The sequence below is a fragment of the Cygnus atratus genome, chromosome 22 (genome assembly GCF_013377495.2).
Source record: "Cygnus atratus isolate AKBS03 ecotype Queensland, Australia chromosome 22, CAtr_DNAZoo_HiC_assembly, whole genome shotgun sequence".
Lineage (NCBI taxonomy): Eukaryota > Metazoa > Chordata > Aves > Anseriformes > Anatidae > Cygnus > Cygnus atratus.
Window position 1 is genome coordinate 3,965,683 of NC_066383.1, and position 22,474 is coordinate 3,988,156.

General features: G+C 49.8%; 1 protein-coding gene across 3 annotated transcripts in view; it reads right to left on the bottom strand.

The window, feature by feature from the left end:
* Nucleotides 1-22,474, bottom strand: part of UBASH3B (ubiquitin associated and SH3 domain containing B) — a 72,610-nt gene that overhangs the window by 15,553 nt on the left and 34,583 nt on the right. For 2 of the 3 annotated variants that reach the window (XM_035555915.1, XM_050715094.1), the window contains exons 2-6: nucleotides 11,928-11,981; nucleotides 11,141-11,327; nucleotides 10,459-10,657; nucleotides 7,815-7,984; nucleotides 5,509-5,717 (exon numbers count right to left, since the gene is read on the bottom strand). In XM_035555915.1, the coding sequence (XP_035411808.1) occupies nucleotides 5,509-5,717; nucleotides 7,815-7,984; nucleotides 10,459-10,657; nucleotides 11,141-11,327; nucleotides 11,928-11,981 (819 nt within the window). Of the gene's footprint in view, nucleotides 1-5,508; nucleotides 5,718-7,814; nucleotides 7,985-10,458; nucleotides 10,658-11,140; nucleotides 11,328-11,923; nucleotides 11,982-22,474 lie in introns of all 3 variants that reach the window. The other variant, XM_035555916.1, reaches the window with a different exon arrangement.

Genomic DNA, 22,474 nt, shown 5'->3' on the forward strand with positions numbered 1-22,474 from the left:
ACGGGGGAGCAGGAGGCGGGTGCCAGCCCTGCTGGGACAGCGCTGCTGGTCCCCATCCAACAGCGAGGAGCAGCAGCCCCGCCGCAGCCTCTGTGGGCACAGCCCCCTGGCAGCAGACAACCTCTCCAGCCCCCTGTACTCTTCCAGACCTGAACCTCTGAGGTTGGAGATTCTTATAAATGTGTTTGTTTTATTCATGGCGAGTTCCCAACAAGAGCTGAGCTTGCTCCAAGGAAGGGGTCCTCTCCAGGAGCTCGCTGCCCAGCTGCAGGCAGAACAACGGGGTCAGGGCAGCAAGTCCCTGCGGGTTACGCAGGGTACAGCTCCGAGGTGTAACAGGGGCGGTAGGTCTTGAAGAGGAGTTAAATGCAGGCAAGAGCTCTTTGTGGATAAGCTGAGGGAAATACTACCAGGTGCTGGGGTGAGAAATCACGTCTAACCCTCCTCCTTGGAGCCTCTCCATCTGATAGATTGCGGGCAGAGCCGCACTCGGACCACGCTTCCAGCTGGCAGGATAAGGCCAACCCCGATGCAGAAGCTGTGCGAGTGCATGAGCGTGTGCCAAGCCCAGGGCAGCTCAGCCCTGCGCAGGGAGCACAACCAGACCTTTATCCCTGTGTGAAGTGGTCAGCCTGGAGCGCGCGTGCGACCAGCTGCGCGGAGATGCATCCTCCCCGACCTGGAAACTCGAATATCTCTGCGTGAGAAGGATCTGAATTTCTTCCCGTCGTTGTTAGTGTACAAAGCGGATCCTGAGCCTGAGCTCTTTGTCTTTATTTCCGCATTGCCGCTTCCAGCCCCCTTCTGTCTCAGCCCTTTTCTCCTTTCTCCACGTGACGGTCTTTCAAGGACACTGGCTTAGCGAATATTAAGGATCTGTTTGGCTACCTGTCTTCCCTTTACCCTGAGGAGCTGCTGCACAATTTCTGAGACTTACTTTCTCTCTAAGCCCTTACCAAAAGGCCATGGACGCTGGGCTATCTATTTATAGATGCTAGGATTCACTGCAAATGGTGATGAGGCAAAGGCACACGATCTTGCTGTGCCCGGAGGAGAGCCACCGGCCTGACTTCAGTGGTATCTCCTTGATGCTGCTGGAAAACAGGAACCGCTGAAGCTCTTTCAGCTTAGTCATCTTCTCAGGCTAGGTCATTGTTCGGGAGCTTTTCCCAAAGGCTCGTGGTTCCCCCGCTTGGCAAACAGACGACAACAACATCTTCTGTCTTCTGCATGGGGCAAGGGAGGCGCCTGGCCTTCCCGGCTCTCAGCAACACGCCGTGTCCTGGAGGCAGCGTCCTCCCAGCCAGGAAAGGCCCTTTGAAGAGCGGAGGGGCTGGAGCAGAGGATGGAGAGAGGGGCTCTGTGGTGGCACAGCGGTGCCAGTCCGCAGTCCTCGGAGGTCAGAGAAGACCCCTCTGCCTTGCCACTCGTTGCTGCCTGGGGGAGAGGGGTCCCCAGGGAAAGCGAACCTGCCGTTGTTGCAGAACGGGAAGGAGACAAAGTGGGGAAAAACCTCCTGAGGCACAAATACAGCTTGAAAAATTGGGGCTCTTTTTCCTCCCCCTGCTCCTTGTGCCAAGCCTGATTTCTCAGGCTTATTAAAGGGGCAAGGAACAGCTTTGGCCTCTCTCGGGGAGCTGAAATAGCCTGCTGTGTAATATCTATAGTGCTTCTAGCCACTTGGGGGTGGAGGAGGTGACTATTTCTGGCTTTGCTGGTAATGGAAAAACAGCGCAGGGAATCATCGCAAGTTTTAGCTTTTGGGTAGCGCTGGGTCCGCAGATACAAAGATAGCATCTTTCCTTCAGCCGTATGCCTTTAAATGCATATGCAAGAGACCCATGGTATTGTGTGCTTGGTTTTCGTGGCTTCTGTGGGGCAAGTCAATGTGTGTACCTTCGCTGGGCTTCCCACTTCCTCTGGGCTCCGTGTGCCGAGGGTGGAGAATTTCTTTTGACTTGGTAGCCCACTAATTCACAGGCATGGAAAGCAGCTTAGAAAATATTCAACGGTTTGCTGGGGAGGTTTGAAGGTGTATATCTATATATAAATATATATATATACTATACAGACTGGATCTGTAATTCAGATTCATTTCCAGTAGCTTCAACCCACCAGTAGCTTCTGCTGCTACCGGGAGAATATTTCCAGCTTGATATCACACATGGGAAAAACCATTTTGTTTCTAACATACTTATGGCAAGGTCCCCTCCTAGGCTCAGTCAGAACAGATCTAGTGTCATTGGTACAAATCTAGCCAGCTTCACCCCAAAGGAGGGTCTAGTGCTGGCTTCAGAAAGGCTGTTTTTCTCTTGCAGGACTCAGAACCAGCAGCAGAGCAGCCATGATGTGTCACTGACTCTCAGATCCTAAGATTAGAGCAAACAAGTCCAGCTTTCCAAATGAGCATCTTTGGTTCATGCTTTTTGCTTTCTGAAGCTTTCTTATCATGGGAAAAAAAAAAAGGGAAAAAGAAACCAGCTGATCTTTTTGCATAACCTCATAGCTAAAGCTGGACCTGAAAGCACTGCTGGATGCCTTAACGTCGCCCTTCCTGCAGGGATGGCAGGAAGGGGTTACCCAGACTTAGGATCTGGGTTGTATTGTGTGGGACACTAAAGCAATTTGTCTTCCATTATTTTCCAACCAATAGCACTGATCAGAGACCGAATGTTTCCCCTCATTGTCCCTAGCAGCTCCAATCTCTGGCACGAGAAGAAAGCACACCAGGAAGTGCCACAGCCAGCAGAGAGGAGTTCTTTAGGTGTATGGAAAGCCCTTGGGGTCTGCAGAACAGAAGTGATTCCACTCCGATTTTAGAAGACAGGGAAAGAATTCAGCCCTGGAGTCTCTCAGGACACAACCTGGTTTCATGGGCAGTGACTCTGCTGCTGAAAGCAGAGCCCTTTCTGCCCTGTTAAATGGCTCGCCAGGCTTGTCTCTTAGTGATGGCAGCCTGTTGGTCTGCAGCCGAGGTAGAGACCTTACTGCAGGGCAGGGATGTCATTTTGTTCTGTGAAGTGCAAGGTCTGTGCCGGGCAGAGCTCCTGAGGCACCACTGGGATATTAGCCATAAAACCACATCCTGCAGAGGCCAGGATTCAGCTTCTGCATCGTCTGAGTAGTGCAACAGGGAAACCTTTTTCAGGAGAAATGTTCAAAAGCCGGTAAGGTGCTGGCAACCTTATTTTGCTATATGAACGATTTGATCAAACATCCCAGAATAGCACTTTGCCTGTCATTTCTCCTGCGTGGTATAAGTAGGGTGCTGCAGCCCGGAGTGAGCTGTGTTTCAGTGATGATCTCAATAATGCGTGATTTTCACTTGAAGAATGCAGTCTCTTGTGACTAGGAGGGAAAGCTCAATGGCTCTTCTTTCTTTCTTTCTTTCTTCCTCTGCAGGGATGAAACAGGACGTGGCTGTGTACACAGGGGCGGCACAAACCAGCCACAGCATCCTCGGTCCCAAGGCTGTGAACTGGATCCCATCTCCTCCACCGCAGCAGTTCCCCTGCAGTCGTGGTGAGTACTGCCATGCTTTCCTTCACATCTATGAAATGAAGGTGCCCATGCCCCGTTCTTCTCCTACCCAGAGGATCCTGCTGTGAATACCTTGGCCTAGACGTCAGTGGGGCTTAGGTTGTCCTTGGCTTGCTCTATTGTTTTGACCAAATGACATTCTGTAACCTAATATTCCCCGCGGGAAGCTGCTGTGTAAAATGAGGCTGTTTCCGGGTATGTAATAACGTTTTTGATAAATGCTCCATATTGCATGCTCCTGTTCCTGATTTATAGTCCTTAGTGGTAATCAGGGAAGGGGCATTTCCTTTCTTTGCTTGCCTGGAGACAAAGCGGTCCTGGAGGTACAAAACATTTGGCTTTCCTTTCAGTTGCTGCTGCAATAATAATTCTTTCCCATGCTAAGTCTCTAGGCCTCAAAACCCTTCCAGGTACTGTTAGAAGAAAAGTAAAATCCACTAGAGCATGGTGCTGCAGTATTTGTGGACCTGAGGCTATTTTGGCTGGCAAATTTTAGGAGAAGAAAGGACAATTTTGCTGGATTGCAGATGGGGAGGGTCTGGATTAAGTCCTGCCTTCAAACAAACTGGCTGATTGACTTTGTCCATGCGTCTTGATTTTAATTTATTTAAGCCCTGGTTATGGGAGGTCTTTTCTTTGCGTGGAATGGAAGATGAGTTGAAGTTTGGTGATGGATACAGGGCAGGTAGGTCTGTTCTGTTTGGCTACCATCCGAATGAAAGCCCTTTACTAGTGGCGGCCACTTCTCAAAGGGCAGGCAGAAAGATGGTTGTGCCAAGAGGGGCGAACGAGTGATCTCTCGCTATGCTTGTCCCTGCCTGGCAGTCTTCTGGGTTGGGTAGGGCTCGGGGTTAAGCCAGGACTGGTTTGTAGAAGGGCAGTGGTTGTGGCAGCCACATCTGGAGGCCAGCCTGAAAGCTGCAATTGTCCCGTGTCTGCTTGCCATCTGCCCTTCACCAGGACACGTGTGAAGCCTGACGAGTCACAGACAAAATAAAAAGACTGCACGTCATCTTTGCTCTTTTGTTTCCTGCATTTTCCTCGGTTTGAAGAGTTGCTGGATCAGGTCGGGTCTTGTTGTGCTGACATGGGTTATCATGCTTTCCCTTTCTGCACACAGACCCTCCCACAGGTCATGTTTGCCTGCTGAAATTCGAAATACGAACCATTTGCATTTGGTTCTGTGTCTCCTTCCTCTCCCTTTGTAACTTGCTGGTGTGACCAGAGCCAAACCCGCGCACCTGTGCACTGTTTGCCAGGGGGCCAGCAGGCAGGAACGTGCCTCTCCGCTCCCCTTGTCATCTTGTGCTCCTGCATACAAAATACTCCCTGTTCTCCAGATGGCTTTAGGTGCTTTGGGATGCAGACAGCCCTGTGGGGCTTGCAGGAGTGCCCAGACCCACAGCTCAAGTACCAGGTTTTTACTGCTCTTTAACTAATTCCCACCAAAAGCAAGAAGTAAGAAGGCATAACCTTGTTCAAAACGAGGTTCTCACTGAAGCCAGTGTCAGGCAGGCGACTAACCACGTCCGAAAGTCTTGCTAAGTATCCTCGGAAACCTCGCTGACCCCAAGTCCTTTTCTCCTGGAATTACACACAGCACATCTCACCTCCCAGATTAATGCTCGGATCTAAACCTTCCTGATCCTACTGCCACCACCGAGGTGCCCACGCAGCGGTGGCTCTGCAGTGGCCGTCTGCTCCAGCTCTGGTAACCAGCAGCAGCGATCCTGTGAGTAACAGTTGCTGTAATGTCTTAGCTAAATAAATCACATCATCCTCCAGTCCCATGCATTCGGCTGGCGTCTGCTCTTCCTTTGCTTACGAGATGGGGCTTTGTGTGCCCAATGTTTCCCCCAAGTGACCTTCTCAGCAGCCCTGGGAGACTTTTCACTTACCCAGGTGAGATCCCGGCTGCTGAGCCCCCTTTTTACAGTGACAGAAACTGAACGGAGCGGCTTTACCTACCCATGAAACACCCAGGTCCCACATTCATCCGCCTTCGTGATGTAATTTTCAGGCAGCAGCCCAGAGCAGCCAGTTGCAAGGGAAATGCCGTAAATCCAGCCCTCACTTGTACTGGTTTGTTCCACTGGGGACATGAAAATAAAATCCCCTGGGACCAGCTCGAGTTCATCATCATTCTGGGGTGTGTAGGGATAGATCACTTGCAGAGTCTGGGGGAGAAACAGAAGCACAAATGAATGAAAGGGTTGTTAATGGCAGGGAATCTTCAGCAGAGTGGGGCAGGAGTGCTCCCGTACCAAACCTTTAACATGTGCTCGGTGTAAACAGCTCTCCTTACAATGCATCACTTCGTGCTTTGTCCAGGGAAGCTTTACCTTGAGGGAATTCCTACTGCTTCCCACTCTTTGGTGTTGGAAAGCTTTTCTTGGTATTGACTCCTTCCTCCCTCTGATTCCAGCCATGTCTTTGATAACCAGAAGGGAAAGGAGGGGATGGCTTTTCAGAGGGAGCAGAAACATGACCGTGTGCTTAAAGTGGTCTGTTAAAAACGGAACTGAACCCTTAGTGTGAGCTGGAATTCACATGGTTCTCGTGGTCAGTGGCCACTGTCGCTGTACCTACTTATGCTAAAAGAGCAGCTGTCATTGCTGCTGCTTTTGAAGTCGAGGCAGAGCCGGTCAGGGGGACAGCAGGTCTGAATGTGTGACATGCTGCTCCTGAACTGCGTGTTCACAGGTGTGAGAAGTACTGAGACGTGGCCGCCTGCTTTTCTTTGTATTTCCTAACGTGAAAAAGTTAAAAGGTGGGGCAAAGCTCAGCGAATGTAATTCTGTAATCCTCTCCTCGCTAGGGCGTGAGGAATGCACACGTATTAAATGTCTGTCAGTGACTTTCCCTGGAAATGGCTGCAGCAGTGTCTCGGTTAAAAGGAGGACAAACACGTTACTGTCCCTGGGCCTGTCTAACTTCTGCAACGGTGTCATGCAAAGACAAACCGTGATCTGGTGAGCAGCTCTGATCTGCTGGTGGTGTCAGACCGTTTGCTCACCAATCCTTCTAGATATTTGTGGTATCTTGAAAGGAAGATGGAAACTAGTCGCCGTCACGTGATACCGCAGGGCCCAAACTCTCACACGCGCCTGCCTGGAGTTCGATATGCGAAGCTGTGAGCTGGTTCTCATCAGCAGCTCCCTGCGTGATCAGGGGCGGTGCTGACCACTTGCAGCTTCCACAGGACAAGATGACACTTGGACAGGAAAGGAGGCAGTCACGCGTGGATATATGGCTTGGGCTGGGTCAGAGAGCTGTGCACGAGAGACTTCAGCTCTCCAGAAGCTTTGGCAGTTTGTTTCCTCCACGGTGTATCGTGTGCTGGGCTAAAATCATTGTTTCCCACTTTGCCACAGGTTTCCTTTGTCTAATTCTGGACTGTGCATGTTGGTGGGATTAATCACCCCAGCCTTAGGAGTGTAGGTAGCCACCAGAGCCTGAGCAGGCAGCTTCTGGAGGTTTCCTCCTCCAGGAGTTGATTCATCTCATCCCCAGATAGACATCTCAGATGGGACAGATGACGCTCTTGTGGAGGTGCCTGTTTGTCCGCACTGACTGCGAAGGGAGCCTCGGGTGACTGGCTCAGGTTTAGATGTCTACTTGGGGGTATTTATAGGGAGGTGGGACAAATCTCACACGTGGTTTCTCTGTGCCCAAGGTCCCAATTTACAGAACTTTTTTTTTTCTTTCCATATATTGTGTTGGAAAACAATACTGAGAAAACTGTGGTAAGAGACTTAGGCACTGCAGCTGTAGAATCCGTGAGTACTTGAAGTATTTAGGCCATGAAGATAAAGGTTTCTTGAACGATGAAACCAAATGCTGTGATTGATGGCTAGGGTTCAGGTTAAGATACACTGGCCTGGCTCTGGAGAGATCGGGGCAATTTACATCGAGCTAAAGGAGGGTCGTTGTTAGAACGAATTAATCCAGCAGGAAATCGTTCCTGCGAGAAATGATTTGGGGCGGGGGGGAAAGCAAGTCTAGATGGCATGAGTAAAGCAAAAAAGGCGAGATGCTCTGTTGGTCCAGCTGACTGGTGGGATGTGGGAGATCTATGTTCTTGTGGACCGATGGAAATTCTTTAATGTCTGTGTAGTCTGTGCTGCGTATCTGTGCTCAGCACAGCTCCTCATTCAGCTCACAGCCTGTGAGCACTGTTGAGCCACAAATGCAGCTAGAACAGCCTGCAGTTCTGCTAGATCCTCTTTTTTTTTTTTTTCTTTTTGGACCGAAACAAACTCTAAGAACCGTACCTCGTGGTTAACGAAGCGTATGTCTCGGGAGAATATCGCAGCGACCCAGTCGCAGCCCAGCTTGACGTCGATGTTCTGCGCCAGCTTCTCCAGCGTGGGCAGGTGGCTGGTTTGGAAGTGGTAGGCCAGCGTCACGTGGAGCTGCTTCTTGTGGGGCTCCACGTGAACATCTGCAACAAGAAGACGATGGTTATCAACAAGGGGCTGCCAAGATGAGCAGCTTTTCTAAGGTGTAAGGCTGTCTGTCACCTCTGAACAGGAGCAGAACTTCTCAAGGTAGCTGAAGTGGAAAAATTGTAGGTCAGTTTGTGGAAAGGCTTTGGGGAAGTCAGATATGGGTGCCCTATATAGGCAGCACCTTGGATCAAGTGACTGGATTTGTGGCCTGATTCAGTCCTTAGTCACACCGGGGTGGTAGACAAGGCATCCACACCACACTGCCAACGCTCATTTGCATTCAGAAAAAAAGGGGTGTCTGGATGGTGCGATAGCAATTACTGTAATTTTGGGTCTTCTGCTAAAAAAGAGACTTTTCCAGGTAAGGGGTAGCCTTTCTTTCATTGGCAGCTGAGGCGTTCTCCAAAATAAGCAAGTAACAAAGCATAATTTTTACTTCCCCTCCTCTGTTCTCTCTCTTACATTATATATCAGAAATCCATAGAGTTTACAGATTCATGCAAGTTGATGAGATCTTTTTCCCGGACATTAACTGGGTTACCAGTTCACCCACTGAGGGTAAGGTGTTCCAAAATCATGAAAGCAGAAGTTGGTAAGATAATTACCAGCTGATTACAAAATGATCCCGTAGAAAAATAACCTATATTAGGAAGAGAGTCAAGGAAGCAGAAGGGTGAAAATATGTGAAACACTGGGACTCTCCCAGTGGATGTGGAAATCATAGGATGCATTATTTGCATGTAGTTTACTCTTGCTTATTCAACCAAAAATTGCAATTAAATTTGACTGATGATTCAGTCAAAATTGCAGCTATTCAGAGACTTGGCTCCAAATGCCAGCCAGGGGTAGCTTTGCGAGCTCATCCATCTTGTTTTGATCAGCACGAAAAAAATATGCTGTGGATCTCTGAAGAAGCCCCAGAGACTTTAATGTGATAACTTGACCAAGCTGTGGACTGCAATGCAGCAAAGAGCTTCCCCTCAGAAAGAACTGACCAGTTTGGTCCGAACTGGAGCAGCAGCAGGGCTAGAAGTCTGCTGGAAGCTGCTGGTGCCTCCTTCTCTTCTGGGTCAGCATTTTTGGGGTATGCAGTGCCCCTTCTGGCTGTGTGGTTTTGGATGGTAACGTACACTCTGCAGGGAACACTTGTACTGCTCTCACGTGGCTGCAGCAGTTCTGGGACCTGGCTAACGTCTTTCTGCTTGTTGCTGCCGTCCAAAGCGTGCATTTGTAATGCTAACAGCTATTTCCTCCCTCTTCTAAGGGGAAGAAAAGTTGTAGGTCACCATCAGGTGGAAGCAGTGCATTTCAGAGGTGCGATGAACCTATGACACCTCTGTACCTCTTCCTCTGAACCAGGGCAGCCACCTGGAGCTGCTCTGCAAGGCGTCGCAGGCTGCCTGTCTAGATGGAGACACTGCAGGGGCTCGGCCGTTGCTGTATCTTGATGCACTTAAGCTCCAGGATAAGCCTGCGAGAAGGAAGGACCAAGTGTTGTGGCTGGGCCACGAGGTTTGGAAAGGGCACCTCAGGTCTTCCCGCCGAGCCCTGGGTGCGCATCTCAGAAATGCAGTGAAGACCTAAAGGCAGAGGAAAGTTTTGTGACAGCGGCTCGAGGTAGTGAGAGGAGCAGGAAACGCTCAGCCTCGCAGGCTGTGTCTAGCTGAAAGGTTAAGGAACCGCCAAATGTCAACTTCCCCTTCAGGAGATAACACTTGAGACTAAGTGCGAGGTGATCTTTAAACTGAAAAAGCTCTGACAAACAAGGCACCCAGCAGGGTGCTCCTCTCAGGCTCTTAGCCCTCAGGCCACCCTTTCTGTAGCTTGCAGGTATCGCTGCTTTTCTGTGGGCAGCCCTGACATTTAGCTCCCCGTGTGTACTTACATTAATTGGGTATTCTCCCTTTGCCCAGTCATGGTGAACCATCACAGCACCGATAAGGTAGCGAGATAGATGACCTTTGAAACGGCCACTATGAGGAGTGTGAGCTTTCATGTGATGCAGCATCACGGTCCTCGGTATCTCAAGTTAAATTACACAGCTGGACAAAGACCGCTGCTTGCTGGGTGAGTGGTCATTTAATATATATATATATATATATTTTAATAATAAATGTAATTCTTGGCATGAGCAAAATACCTCAGTGCAGTAAAATGCAGCTGATTGTAATTATTTTTCTGATGTGGCAGAGAGAAATGTAACGTCCTGTAGTAAAAGGAGCCCTGTATCAGGGCTGATACATCAGCCTGGCTTGGGAAGAGTTCTTTTAGGAAAAAAAATATTCATCTTCTCCTCTCGTCTTCCTCAGGAGCAGTCTGTTAGGAGAGCCACTTGTGCTGGGGTTAATTCTTGGTGAGGAACCTCTGCGTGGGCTGCTCCTTCAGCTCCTCTTTGCACGGGTTTGCAAGAGCAAGCCCAAGCCCTGACCAAGCTGCGAACACTCGGTGGCTGCCTGCAGTCACTCACCTGCTTTGGAGGCTGCCTCTGCAGCGAAGTCTGCAGCAAACTTCTTGAGCACCTCAGCACTTTCTTCCTTGACAAAAAGCCCGATGAAGTTCGAGGACGTGTAGAGCTCCAGAGGCAGAGGGGCAGGGAACTTGCATTTCCACCGCATCACAGTGGCCTGCAGAGCTTCAGTGAGAGCGTCGACCTTGCTGTCCTCACACTGCCGAAGGAAAGAGGACAAGCACTGCTCAGAACTGAGCCTTACGCCTGTGCTTAGCTCTGTAGTGCGCTCAGAGAAAGGAAGGGCTTGGGTGGGTGAGCAGGAAGGGTAGAAAAAGCCCAGGGCCACAGAAATAGGGGTCAGACATCATCTGTCCCCCCCTTGCCCCCGAAGCAGAATCAGCTGTCCCAAAGTAACCTTCCTAACCTCACCCCCCGCGCTGCCTATTCTCATGTTAACAATCACTGGAGGTTATGAGAATTTGGTCTGCTGCTCCTCCCCAGAAACAGCTTGCTTACAAACCAGTTACCTCCCCGACAAGCCCAGGCATCAGGCGGTTCTGGTCCTAACACCCCTGAACTCTGAGCACAAAAACCCGTCTGCAGCGACCGAACCAAGCGTGCAGCACCTCCAGCCCGAGCCTGGCGAGGGCCGCTCATCACTGCATGCATAAAGGCAGCAAAAAGAGGAGCTCTGGTTTACCATAAAGAACTGGCAAAGGGTGATATGTGGGAAAATGTTGTGAGCTTTGTTCTTCCCACAGATCTGCTTTGACTGCTGCCAGAACTCAGAGAGCTTCTGAGCCAGGGGGCCGGTGGGGCGCAGGTAGAGGACGTACTCCCGGGGCAGGGTGTCATCGAGGAATGGGTCACCCACATGGGAGAACAGCCTGAGGGGGAGAAAGAAGTGTTAGACTGACATACAAAGGCTTCCCCCCGCCCCCCCCCAGCAAAATCAGCTTGCCCTGTCCTCACTCCCTTTCCTTCTTCCTTTATGGAAAAAATCAGCTCTTAGGGGTAGGCAGAGAGCTGCACTGTCTCTCTTGCAGCCCATTACCGCTCCTAAGTAACACAGAAAATGGGTTTTTAGTTTCAGACCGAGGCTCTCAGGATCTACCCTCCGTCACTGCTTCTGCCTCTCTGACATTCGCTGTACAAAACACGGCAGGGAAAGCACTGGAAATTGCTCAACATCTTCGAGAAGGTGGCTCTCAGTTTTGTGTTTAGGCAGCAGGGTGGAGAGCAGCAGTTCCTTTCTCTCACCTTTCTGTTGCTATTACGTGCGATCACAAACTCCCTCAGACAAGGCTTGCTTCTTGATTGCTTATTTGCAGCACTTAAATAATAGGTCTCTAATTTTGCTACTGCTGCCAGACAATGCCCCTGTTAAAACTTCTGCCACAACATTTTACATTCTGCTGGCTAAAATCTTAGCCTTTCAGTTCACTGATTTCTTTTTCTCTTTTGAACATTTATTACTTCATACCAACCAGTCGCATGCTGCTTGAACGCTTCTTCCACCTGTTGACGCCAGTGCTTTTTGTCTGAAAAGAAAGCAAAAAAAAAAAAAAAAAGACTGTTTCAGTGATGCTGGCTTATATGGATACAGCCTCATCTATTGATAGACATCTTTAATCTCACATTAGCTAGGAGCTAAGTTCTGCCTTAATTCCCTCCAAGTAGGGTTACATATTATGAATACTTACAGAAAAACTGAGTCAAATTTTGGGGTGAAGCCTAGGATGATTAAAATAATTACAGCCATACACCAAGCATCCAAACCAAGCGCATCGTGTGTTGCCAGTCTAGTCCTGCAATTATTTATCTGAACCTCTGGATTTTCCCTGGTGCTTTTCTGGACAGTGAAGTGCCTTCTAGCAGACCTCTAGCTAACGGCGTTTAATGGCCTCTGCGCTGGGCATTTGCTCGGCAGGGAAATGAAAAGGGTTGGCTCTGAGGCGCAGGCACTGCAGTGGCACTGAGGACAAGAGAAATTCAGCTGCCACCAGGGGGCACAAACCCGAGATTTTTCAGGTTAGAATAACCTGCCCAAATTTGCCAGCACTCTTCAGTCCTTATTGCATGAATGTGCACTTTTGTTTTCTTTTTTTTCCCTCCAGGATGCCTAAATATCCCTTTTCCCCCAGCTATTAGCACCAAAGTCTTCTGTTAAGCAAGTTGTTCAGTTGCAGAACAAACCAGTGCAATGCTGCCTTTTTATCCCAGTAGAGTTTTCCAAATGCTCTGCATCAGCACCGAAACGCAGCTGTGGATCAGCTCAGCTTTGTAGCGCCAGAGACTGCCAAAACAAAGAGTTCACCCAGAATCCAGGAGGCATAAATGTTTAGCAAAAAATATGAATGAAGGAGGCAGAAAAGGATAGAAATTTTAGGGCCTTGAGGCAGAATCGGGCCCTTGGCTGGGTGTCGGGAGGCAAACTCCCCATCAGTAGGTGATTTCAGAGCTTTCTACTTCAGGAACGAAGGGCGCTATTGCTCTCAGACAAGTGCTACAGATGCGGTAGGAAGGAGGTCACCCTGAAGGGGATGTTGGTTTAATCTAATTCACAACAGGTAACCCCTCGGCACGTGCTTGTGCAAAGTGGTGTGGGTGGAGGAAGGCCTGAAGAGCACGCGGCCTTTGCAGAAGGCAACAACGGGGTCTCCAGGCAGCTCTGCCCCGAAGCCAGGGAAGGAATCCCCCAAACCAGCAGTGCCAGAGAGGGATCCACATCCTACAAACCCACACGCTGCACCGATAGGGGCATCTTCCCCAATGTTAGACAGCAGGGAAGGCATCCAGGCACCGCTGCAGCTCCTGCCGAGGGCAGAACCCTGTGGCTGCTGCTCTGCTTGAGGAGCAAGAGCAGACACACAGTCCTGGGGCTGACAAAGGCAACAGCCAGTTTTATTCTCCTGTTGTTAATCTGGCCGAAGCAGCTGCCTCCATTTTGCTCTGTGGGTTGGATGTTGTGTCTCCGAGCTGTTAACGACACAAAATCTGACCGAGGACAGGAAAAGTTTTGAGTTTCCAGGGGCCAGCCTCAAGCCGTAACCTAATCTCACTAAATATGGTGTGTTACAGCCTAATAATAATTCAAAAAGCTTGCTGACATCTTTAAGCCATAGGCAATGTGTCTGGCCCGAGGGACAGGCTCGGTGTGCTGCATACCCGGTACTATCGGCTGCGTGGAGGTGCTGGGGGCTGTCCATAAAAAATGGGTGCAAGGGAGGGCAAAGGGTCATGACTGCAGGGCCCAGGGCCTTGGCTGTAGGATTAGGGCAGCAGCGACCCTCCGGCATTTCTTGCTTCTGCCCGCAGTGCCCTGCAGGACATGTGCTGAGCTTCCGCCGCCCTTTCTGGGTGCAGCGATGACTTCTGAAAGCACTCTGATAACCAGGCGGGAGGACGAAACGTTACCCGCTTGGTCAGAGACGCGTGTTGTTGACTCAGCTGTGTTTCGGCTCTGCCATTGGCTTCCCCACCCCTTGAATATACATATTTTTGTTCATTTTGAGAGTAAGAGGAAGGCAGAAAGATAATGCTGCAAAAAAGAGCTGTGTTGCAAATGGGTGATTATGAAAATACTTCCTCCTGAAGCGCTTTGCTGCCCTTATCTGCCAGCATTCATCTGAGATCAGCAGGGTGTTAGTCCAGGCACCTGCCTTCTGGAAGGATGCGTCTTGCACGGTCAACACCACAGCTCGCTCTGTTCTGTCTTGCTGACCTTTGCTCAGACTGGCTCGGATGCATTTTGCAAAACAGCCGCTGCTTTGCTCTGGGAAGTGGTTCTGCAAAAGGCTCTCCCTTTGCACAGCCTGGGAAGGCTTCGGGGAGGCTGCTCCTTGAACGCAGCGATGTCCGGCTGCCCCAGCTGACCGGCCGTGGATTTTCCCTGCTGTGGTTTCATCATCCATTTCTGCTGTGCTGCCTTTGCTCAGCTCACCTCCCCTCTTGCCTACGTCTTAAACACCACTAAAATTCGGCTCCCCCGAGTGTAGATCTTGCCACTGAGGTGTGGCTGTCGGTGTGTCTGCGTTGCATCCGAGGCAGTGACTTAAAAATGCCCCCCCAGTGAAGCTCTGGCCTTGACAGGAGCAGTTTCTCCAGCTGCAAGGCGAGGGCAGACAAGCTGGCTCTCCCTTGTCGTTTGCTCTCCCCAGACCCCGGAGCAGAGCTCCGAAGGAGTCAAGCACAACCTAGCAGGACAGACGGTTCTGCCGCCCACCCTTGTTGACTTGTTGGCTTCATGACTTGATGTTTCCTTGGAACAAATCGCACAATGGGGCTCTCCTGGAGTCGCCTGCAGCTCCTTCTCCGCTGCCTTTGTACTCCCAGGACCCCAAAGGGTGTCAGAAAACATTAGGCTGGGCCCCCCCCACGTTGTTCACGAGTGATTTCAAAAGGTGCCTCTCTCCTCCACAGGGACAATAAAACTCCCTTTCCAATTTAATTTTCAGCGCAAGGAGGAAATGCTGCATGAAGCAAACAAAGGGCGAGGTATATTTTTATCACGGGACCTGAAACTGAGAGAATTTTATTTCTTTTTTAATTTAACGCTGGGAATGAAGTTGATGCCTGATAGCTCCTGGTTAGGCATGGAACAGGGCATGCCCTGAATCCCTCCCCAATACCGATCTCTGCAGCCACCAGGCAGGGCTGGGAGAGGAGCCTTCCTCTGGGTGCCCCGCTGTCAAAATCAACTTTTACAAAGCTGAGCACCCAAGACCAGTCACGGCTACGTTGGTCACTTCAAGAAGTGGCCTGGTTTTCACGACTGCTGAGTGCAGTGGGAGCTGGGAGGCAATATTCAGCTCCGGAGGAAATCAGGTCACTTAATTAGGTGACTAGCTACGGCTTAGGTGCTCAGATTTCCTCGCGCTGGGTAGCAAGTGTTGGCTGTAGTACTGTAGCTAGTGGAAAGAAGTGGTTTTGTGACACAGATGCACCAGAAAAGACAAAAGGCAGAAAACAACCTATTTTTCGGAGTCCACCCAACCGCCATCGCACAGAAACCATTTCTGGTCACGCAAACGTTGCAGCTGGATGCAGATCGGAGGGGAAAGGCTTTGTGCAGCGTTACGAGCCCCCTGAGCCTCCCGATTCCTCCCGCTCTTAATTGCGGCTGCCTCCGAGATGAAGCACGGGGCACTCATTTAACGATGCCCAGCAGCACGCGAGAGCAATTTGGAACAGAAGGCGAGGGCGATGCTACGTCCGACGGCAGGTGGGCACACGGAGGCTTTGGAGAAGGAGAAAGAAGATCCTAATAGCAGTGCCTTCCAAAAACACCGCAGGTATTTTAGCCACCACAAAGAGTTTTTTGATTTGTTCAGCCTCAAAGGCCTCCCTGTGACTCTCTTCATTCAAGTCAAAGGGAAAGTCTTCCTCCACTGAACCACTGGTTGCACGGCGTTGAATATTGCTAGGACGCGTCCCTGCTAAACATTTGACCCCTTAGCCTGAGACATGGCAGCAGAACTGGTGTTGCTGCCCCGAAACACACACTAATGTGTAACTGGTGCCCATTTTAACCCCAGCCCACTTACTGGGGGAGCACACAGCTCTGCATGGTACAGAATTTAACTCATTACTCTTGAAGGATTTTGGGCTTCCTGCAATTTCAAGGTAGAAAAAAAAAAGCAACAGGGGAACGTCAATTCAGCTAGGAAATACATATCAATAAACATAAAGCATAATGGCAAGATCCCATTTACTTCAGAGGAAATGGCTGTAATGGGGAATGATGCATTAACCATAAAGAGAGCCTTCAGTCTCAGCAGCACCACGTAGAAATCCTGCCTCTGTAATCGCTCAGCTTTCTTATTCCAGTCCAATTTAAAAGAGGAAAGTGCACGTAGCTGCCAGAGCGAGGGGCAGGAGTGATCTGTTTGACGCATCTCTTTCTGCACCCACGTTATATTCTATCCCTAAAAAGGTGTGCAGGCTTCGGGGTGGTGATGCCAGGGCAGCGATCGGATGATGTGCTGGGGCTGTGAGCGTGGCTGTAACCACGTTTCGCCAGGCTGCGCGGCCGGGGCTGAGCCCTTCCAGCCCTCGGAGGTGGCCCCTGGGGCACCCGGTGCTGCTGCCACCGCCGCAGGCAGCCTCCTCTCCTCCTCGCACCTCCACATAAGCACAGGCTGAGTCACGCAGCAGGTCTGAACCCTCGGGTCCGGAGAGCCTGCTTGTTCTCCAGAAGCGATGCCTAATTCATGAAGAGGTCGCCCTTCTGGCTGCTGCTCGGGGCTGAATTTTCCCTCTTTCCGTTGTCTCTCCTTTTGCTGCGATAAGCAGAGATCGAAAGCCTGCCGCGGGCGCAGCCGACCTCTGTGTGTGTAAGAAGGAGCTTGCTCTGCTGCACGGCGCTGCCCATGGAGGCAGCAGCAAACGCCAGCAGCAGCCTCTACCTCAGATCCACCTACGGGTTGTCTGCCTACGGAGGCACCCAGGGATTTGTGAATGAGCAATGGAAGGAAGGAGGCAGCCTGTAAAAGAAAGGGAATGACTAAATCTTCCCTTTCATTGCGTGCCTCAAGCCCAGACAAACTTCTTATCCCTCAACGAAACCCCTCGGAGGGATGAATTCATCATTTCAAGTAGCCCTGAATCTTTGGCCCATGAAATATTTAGCTGTGTAAATAAAGATTTGTTGGAAACTGCATTAAACATGATGGAAGGACTTGGCTCTCCTCATCGGGAGGTTCAGTTTGAAGCTGCCTGACATGATAAGGGAGGAATTATGGATCGTAATTTATGCAAAAGGAGTCTGATAGAGAAACGTTGTCACATAGAACAGTTTTGTTAGGATTATAAAACAAGCAGTTTTATTTTGGCTCGTTTGGGCGCGTGTGCATAAAATATGCATTTATGTAAACGAGTATTCAGATAGGTATATGTAGCTATTGCAACCCCGACTTTTTTTTTTTCAGTCTGTGTTGGTTTATGGTAAAGGAATAGAAAATACAATGCTGGCTGCCTGCAGGGAGTGACGAGAGGACAACAGAGCTTTGTGGACGGGGCTGCAGCTGCTGCCTGGGGCAGGGCTCTCCGGGCACGTCCAGGTTGGGAGCCCAGCAGTCGGCTCCCCCTTAGCTCCCAGGTCAAACTCAGCCCCGGTGCACGAGGCCCTGAATTCACATCCTGCTCTGCAGCAGTACGCAAAGGGAAGCAGTTACAAGTTCTTTGCACATACATTTGCAGCTTTTTGGTCTGCGTTTCCAAATTGCCCCTTCAGCGACATTTATAGATTCCTTAATTTTTGCAGTTTTTTCATCAACGCTTTCTACCACTCACAGCACAATAGTGGAGATGTGTCTGTTTTGGGCTTTCAATGAACAATTGCCCATTGAAGAACGATTTTGCTAGCAAACTTTCTGTCCATCTGATTAGTCGATTATTTGATGTAGGAATACCCACGTTCCACATAACTGACTGCTCGTCTCAAGAACTGCTTTGTTGTTCCACAAGCACAAACGGCCATGGTGAGGTGTTCTGCTCAAATGCTTTTTGCTGTGGGTTATTTAAATGTGTTCCTCCGAATCCTCAATATTCACAATTCAGTTGGTCACCAAAAATCATATGATACCGTTTCTGTTCTCATTCGGGTGACCTTACTTCTATAAATAGGGTCACGACAGGAAGATATCACTAGGGATCAAGTTCCTGGTTGGGGGGGCGGGTAGGTTCCTTTTCTGCAGTTTGTAAGGAAAAAAAACCAACACCCAGGAGTTTGCAAGGAAGAAATCAGTCTAGCATCAGCGCATGGCACGAGGAATATTTTTTCTTCCCTTCACCGAGCTTTAGCTCAATCCTCCAAGCACTACCTTAGCTTATCCTTCTGTTGCTTTCCACGCGTGACGGAGGACATAAAGTCCTCGTCGCGTTGAACCGCGTGACTCTAACTGCAGCTACATCCTCCACAAGACGCGAGCCCCTTGATGTACGCTGGGATCCGCAGAGGCACCTGCGGTCCGGTGCAGCATCCCCAGTTGAGGTCAGCACACGCTACAAGCAGATCCCAGCGACGTAAATCCCCAGGTCTCGTCTGGAAGATGGGAACTTTGAGAGGAGCACAGGGAACTGCACGACTGCACAGTGGCTATGGGGACTGCAAGATTTCAAACTGTGCTATATCCTGTAGGTCACGTAAATATTTACAGAAGGTGCCTGACAGCATGACAGGGCTCAGTGTTTCCCTTCCTCCTCCTTCCTGAGCCGTGCCTGCTTACTCCCAGCTATTGAGTGCCGAGCTCTGGTAGTAGGAAAGAGAGAGAAATGGGAAACCCCACCAGAAATCAGTTTGGGAAAAGCGCTGCTATGTATTTCTAGTTTCCATCACTTAAAATGTTCTTTTTTCAGAGGAGAGGCCAGCTGGCAAGCTGCAGTCTGACCACACGATGATGACAATTATTGTTAAGTGCAGAGAGCGGGGGCCTGGCTGTCTGTGTCTGTTTGTTTTTTTAAGCTGTGTAAGATTTTGAAGGTGGATTTTTTAGCACATGTGCACCAAGCCATTCCTTTAATCCTCTGCTTAGGCAGCTTGTTAAAGCACAAGGAGAGGGAAGTACAGACTTGTAAAAAGTGTCTGGGATAAAGACAGGAATGTAGCAGCCATTTAACATTTTTCAAGAGATACACAGTTTAAAAAGGAAACAGGATATTATTTTCTTTAAAACAATAATAGCACAGCTTTTATGTGAGGCACAGGCTCGGCCGTGCAGTCACCAGCCACCCCACCAGCTCCCTGCGTGACCTTGGAGGGACAGGGCTGGTTCACGTCGGTCACACACCGTCACCTCCTGCTATTCCCCACGGCAGCTCCAGGTGCAAAAACTTGCCCTAAGTTTTCTCCCACCTCAGCTGGGAGATTCGGAAAGGTGCAGCTTTTTGGTGCAGAGCAAGCACTGGGAAAAGGTGTAGGGATAATGAAGACAGGCAACGACTGCTGCTGTTAAAGGGTTGCAGAATTGTGAGGCTGAACAAAAGAATCAAATACAGAATCAAAAATAATCAAATATATATCGAGTCGAATTCAAAATCATTCTAGAATTTCTATTTGAATCTAAATTCAAATCTAAATGAAATGAAAATCTAAATGAAATTCAAATCTAAATGAATCTACATTGAAATAGGTGTTTACAACTGAGTCACATTCAGCAGAGGCTCGTCCCCTTCAAACACCTCGTTGAAATGCTAGCCAGGATGCTGCAGAATGAGCAAAATGTCATTATCCAAGTACTCTGCGCAGCACAGGGGAGCAGGAACTTTTATCCCAATACTATTAATACACTTTTAGCTAACCAGGAAGACGACGTCTTTGTACGGAGCCAAGTTAGAGGTTTAAGTATGCTCAAATGTACCATCTGGAGTTTCAGTGATAGCCAGAAAAGGAAGCAGTTGTCATGCTGATTGGAAATAAATAAGTTCCCTCGCAGTGTTCAAGACAAACACGATGCTTTCTTCTTTCTAACTGCTCTTCCTAAACAGCAACGAGCCGGAGTGTAACAGAGATTTGCAGTGTCTGTTTTCTACATCCCGCTCCTCTTATTGCTGGGGCCTCTTTTCCCCATCCCGGGTGGGTTTTGGGGCAGAGCGTGGATCCGCAGGAGGGGAGGACGGGCCAGGTGGCTGGTGATGGCACATGGTGCTCATCACGCTTCGTGAGCACCTGCCTCTCCATCTGTCACCTCGCCTCCCGCTCCGGAGCGGTACAGCTAGTTTTCAGCTAGAAGCACCGGGACCTGCTGCCAAAAAGCTGGGCATGGTGATGGAGAGCACCCCGTACACCCTAACGCACGGAGGTGGGATGTGGAGGGGGAATGTGCTGCCTAATATCATGCAGCAGGTCGTGGAAGAGGGCATGGTTTTGTTGGGGATGCTCTGCTCTGCCCAGAGCTCCCTGCAGAGACATGTGCTTGCTTTTCTGCCCCCAGTTCCTTAATGCAGCCCCGCTCGACTCCTCGGTATGTATTTTTTTTTTTTTTTTTTTAGTATCACGTCGATCTTTAGGAAGAAGAAAAAAAAAATGCCACAACTAGCACTTTAAAGTGCCGGTGTTAACATTTTCCAGCTTCTTGGGGTTTCAAAACAGGAAGTTTGGGGGCGGTGCAGTTGCACAATTTGCCAGCAAGCTGCTGTTCTGTGAAGTCGGTGACACTGGGCTGTACCAGGAACTCCAGCCCTGCAGGCCACCGAGCCTTCACTTTCTGGGACTAATACTCAGTACGATGCGAGGACGTTTTGACGTGCTGCTCCCAGGAGTAGGTGGGAGCCTTGTGGTGTCTGCCAGCGGAGAGCTGACTCGTCCTCTGCAGGGCCAGAGCAAAGCCCAGAGCTAAGGGGAAGTCTTCCCAGCCCAACAGAGAGCAGATGGGTGGGGATAACACAGGCCAACACCAGCATGGCATGGCTAAAGACTGATAAGAAAGCTCTCAGCTACTCGGTTTGGATCTTGGGATGAAGCTTGAGGTGCAAATTTCTTTCTAGATCGGAGTCCAGGTCTGTGTGTCATGCACATCCTCAGAGGGGGAGCCTGAACGCTCTCCTGAACGTGCTACCTTGACAAAACAGAGACTGGTAGCGTACCAGCCACGTATGTGCAAGCAACAAGCACCCCAGTTTTTGTTCAAAGACAGTGGAGCATCAGGTTGGGGCCTGCATAGCCACATCCATTCACTGTTTCAGTCCTTTTCCACCTTGGTAGGCCGAAGAGAATATATCACAGTTAAATCTCTCTGTGGGCTCCACGGTAAGGCTTCACGGGACTGTATGTAATAAACCCCTAACGATGATCACTGTGTGAGGTGGGATAATTTTCTACTGAAAGGAAAGGCAGTGATTAATATCAAAGCAATGATATTTCAAGGTCAGTCTGCACATCTGTCTGCCCGAGATGGAAGAGTGAAGGCACCCATGTCTGACAGCTGGACTCAGCGAGCTTACCTGCGCAGTCTTTGCGTTTGGAAGAGCCTAGGTATGTTCACTCTGACACCTTCCTATCTCCTCAAGCAGTTATTTTCTCTTCTTCGTGGGCAATGTCTGTCTACCGGGGGGATCCTACCTGTTGTGTGCACTAATGGACCCGCAGCTTTGCTGAGAAGGCAAACCCCAGGGACAGAAAACGAGAAGTAGATGCCCAGCGAGAAGCTAACCAGAATCCCACACCTAAAATAGCCTCACGCAAAGCAACGAGAAGGAAGTCTAAGAAATTAAGGAAGGTGGAAGGAAGAAGGGTGGGGTGCTGAGATAGTTGGGTTAAAGGCAAAAAGAGACGCTCAAAATAGCCTCCTGCTCTAGACGGCTCTGTTCAGGAATTTTTTAAAATTCCTCTGTTGTTTTCAATAACACAACTGTTTCACAACGTTTCAAATAGGTCTTCCTTGCGTGCTGTTTCTTGCCCCCTAGGTAGGTCCAAGTTAGGCCACTCTTGGGGTGGGAAACCCGGGCAAGAAGCCTGAAGTGCTGTAGGACGTGGGGGAAAAGAGGGGTAATGGAGCAGAGAATGAGGCACACTTGCCACTGACTCAGGGCTGAAACAGCCCCCAGATGGTGCTGGGAGCACCATGGTGCTCGAGGCTCCATCCTTGGGTGAGACATCACACAGAGGTCTCAGTCTCTGGCCTCAGAGATTTTGAAGTGTGCGGTTAAAGCAGTAACTAAGGCTAATGTCAAAGTTTCCATTAGAAAAAAAAAGTTAGCAAGCTCTGGTCTGAATTTCAAATTGGGTAACTGTAGTTGGTCTCAAAACATGTAGTCCTCAACCAGAGCGAGTCTCTGCTGGATTTAGTGAACTCTCTGAAGTAGTCTTGCAGATCGGGAGAGTAGGAAAACTGCAGTCAAGTGAAACTGTACCTAGCGCCGTGATGGAGGTTTTGGTTTGCCTATTCAACTTGTTGTCAGAGGAGCAAATTTAGGCAAATGTGGATGCTTCGGAGAGTCCCGCACACCAAAGTAAGGTGGGGTATCTGAATCGGAATGAGGTATTGCTATGTTAACGTCTGCCTTATCCCACTTTACCAACTTCAGGTGGCAGAAG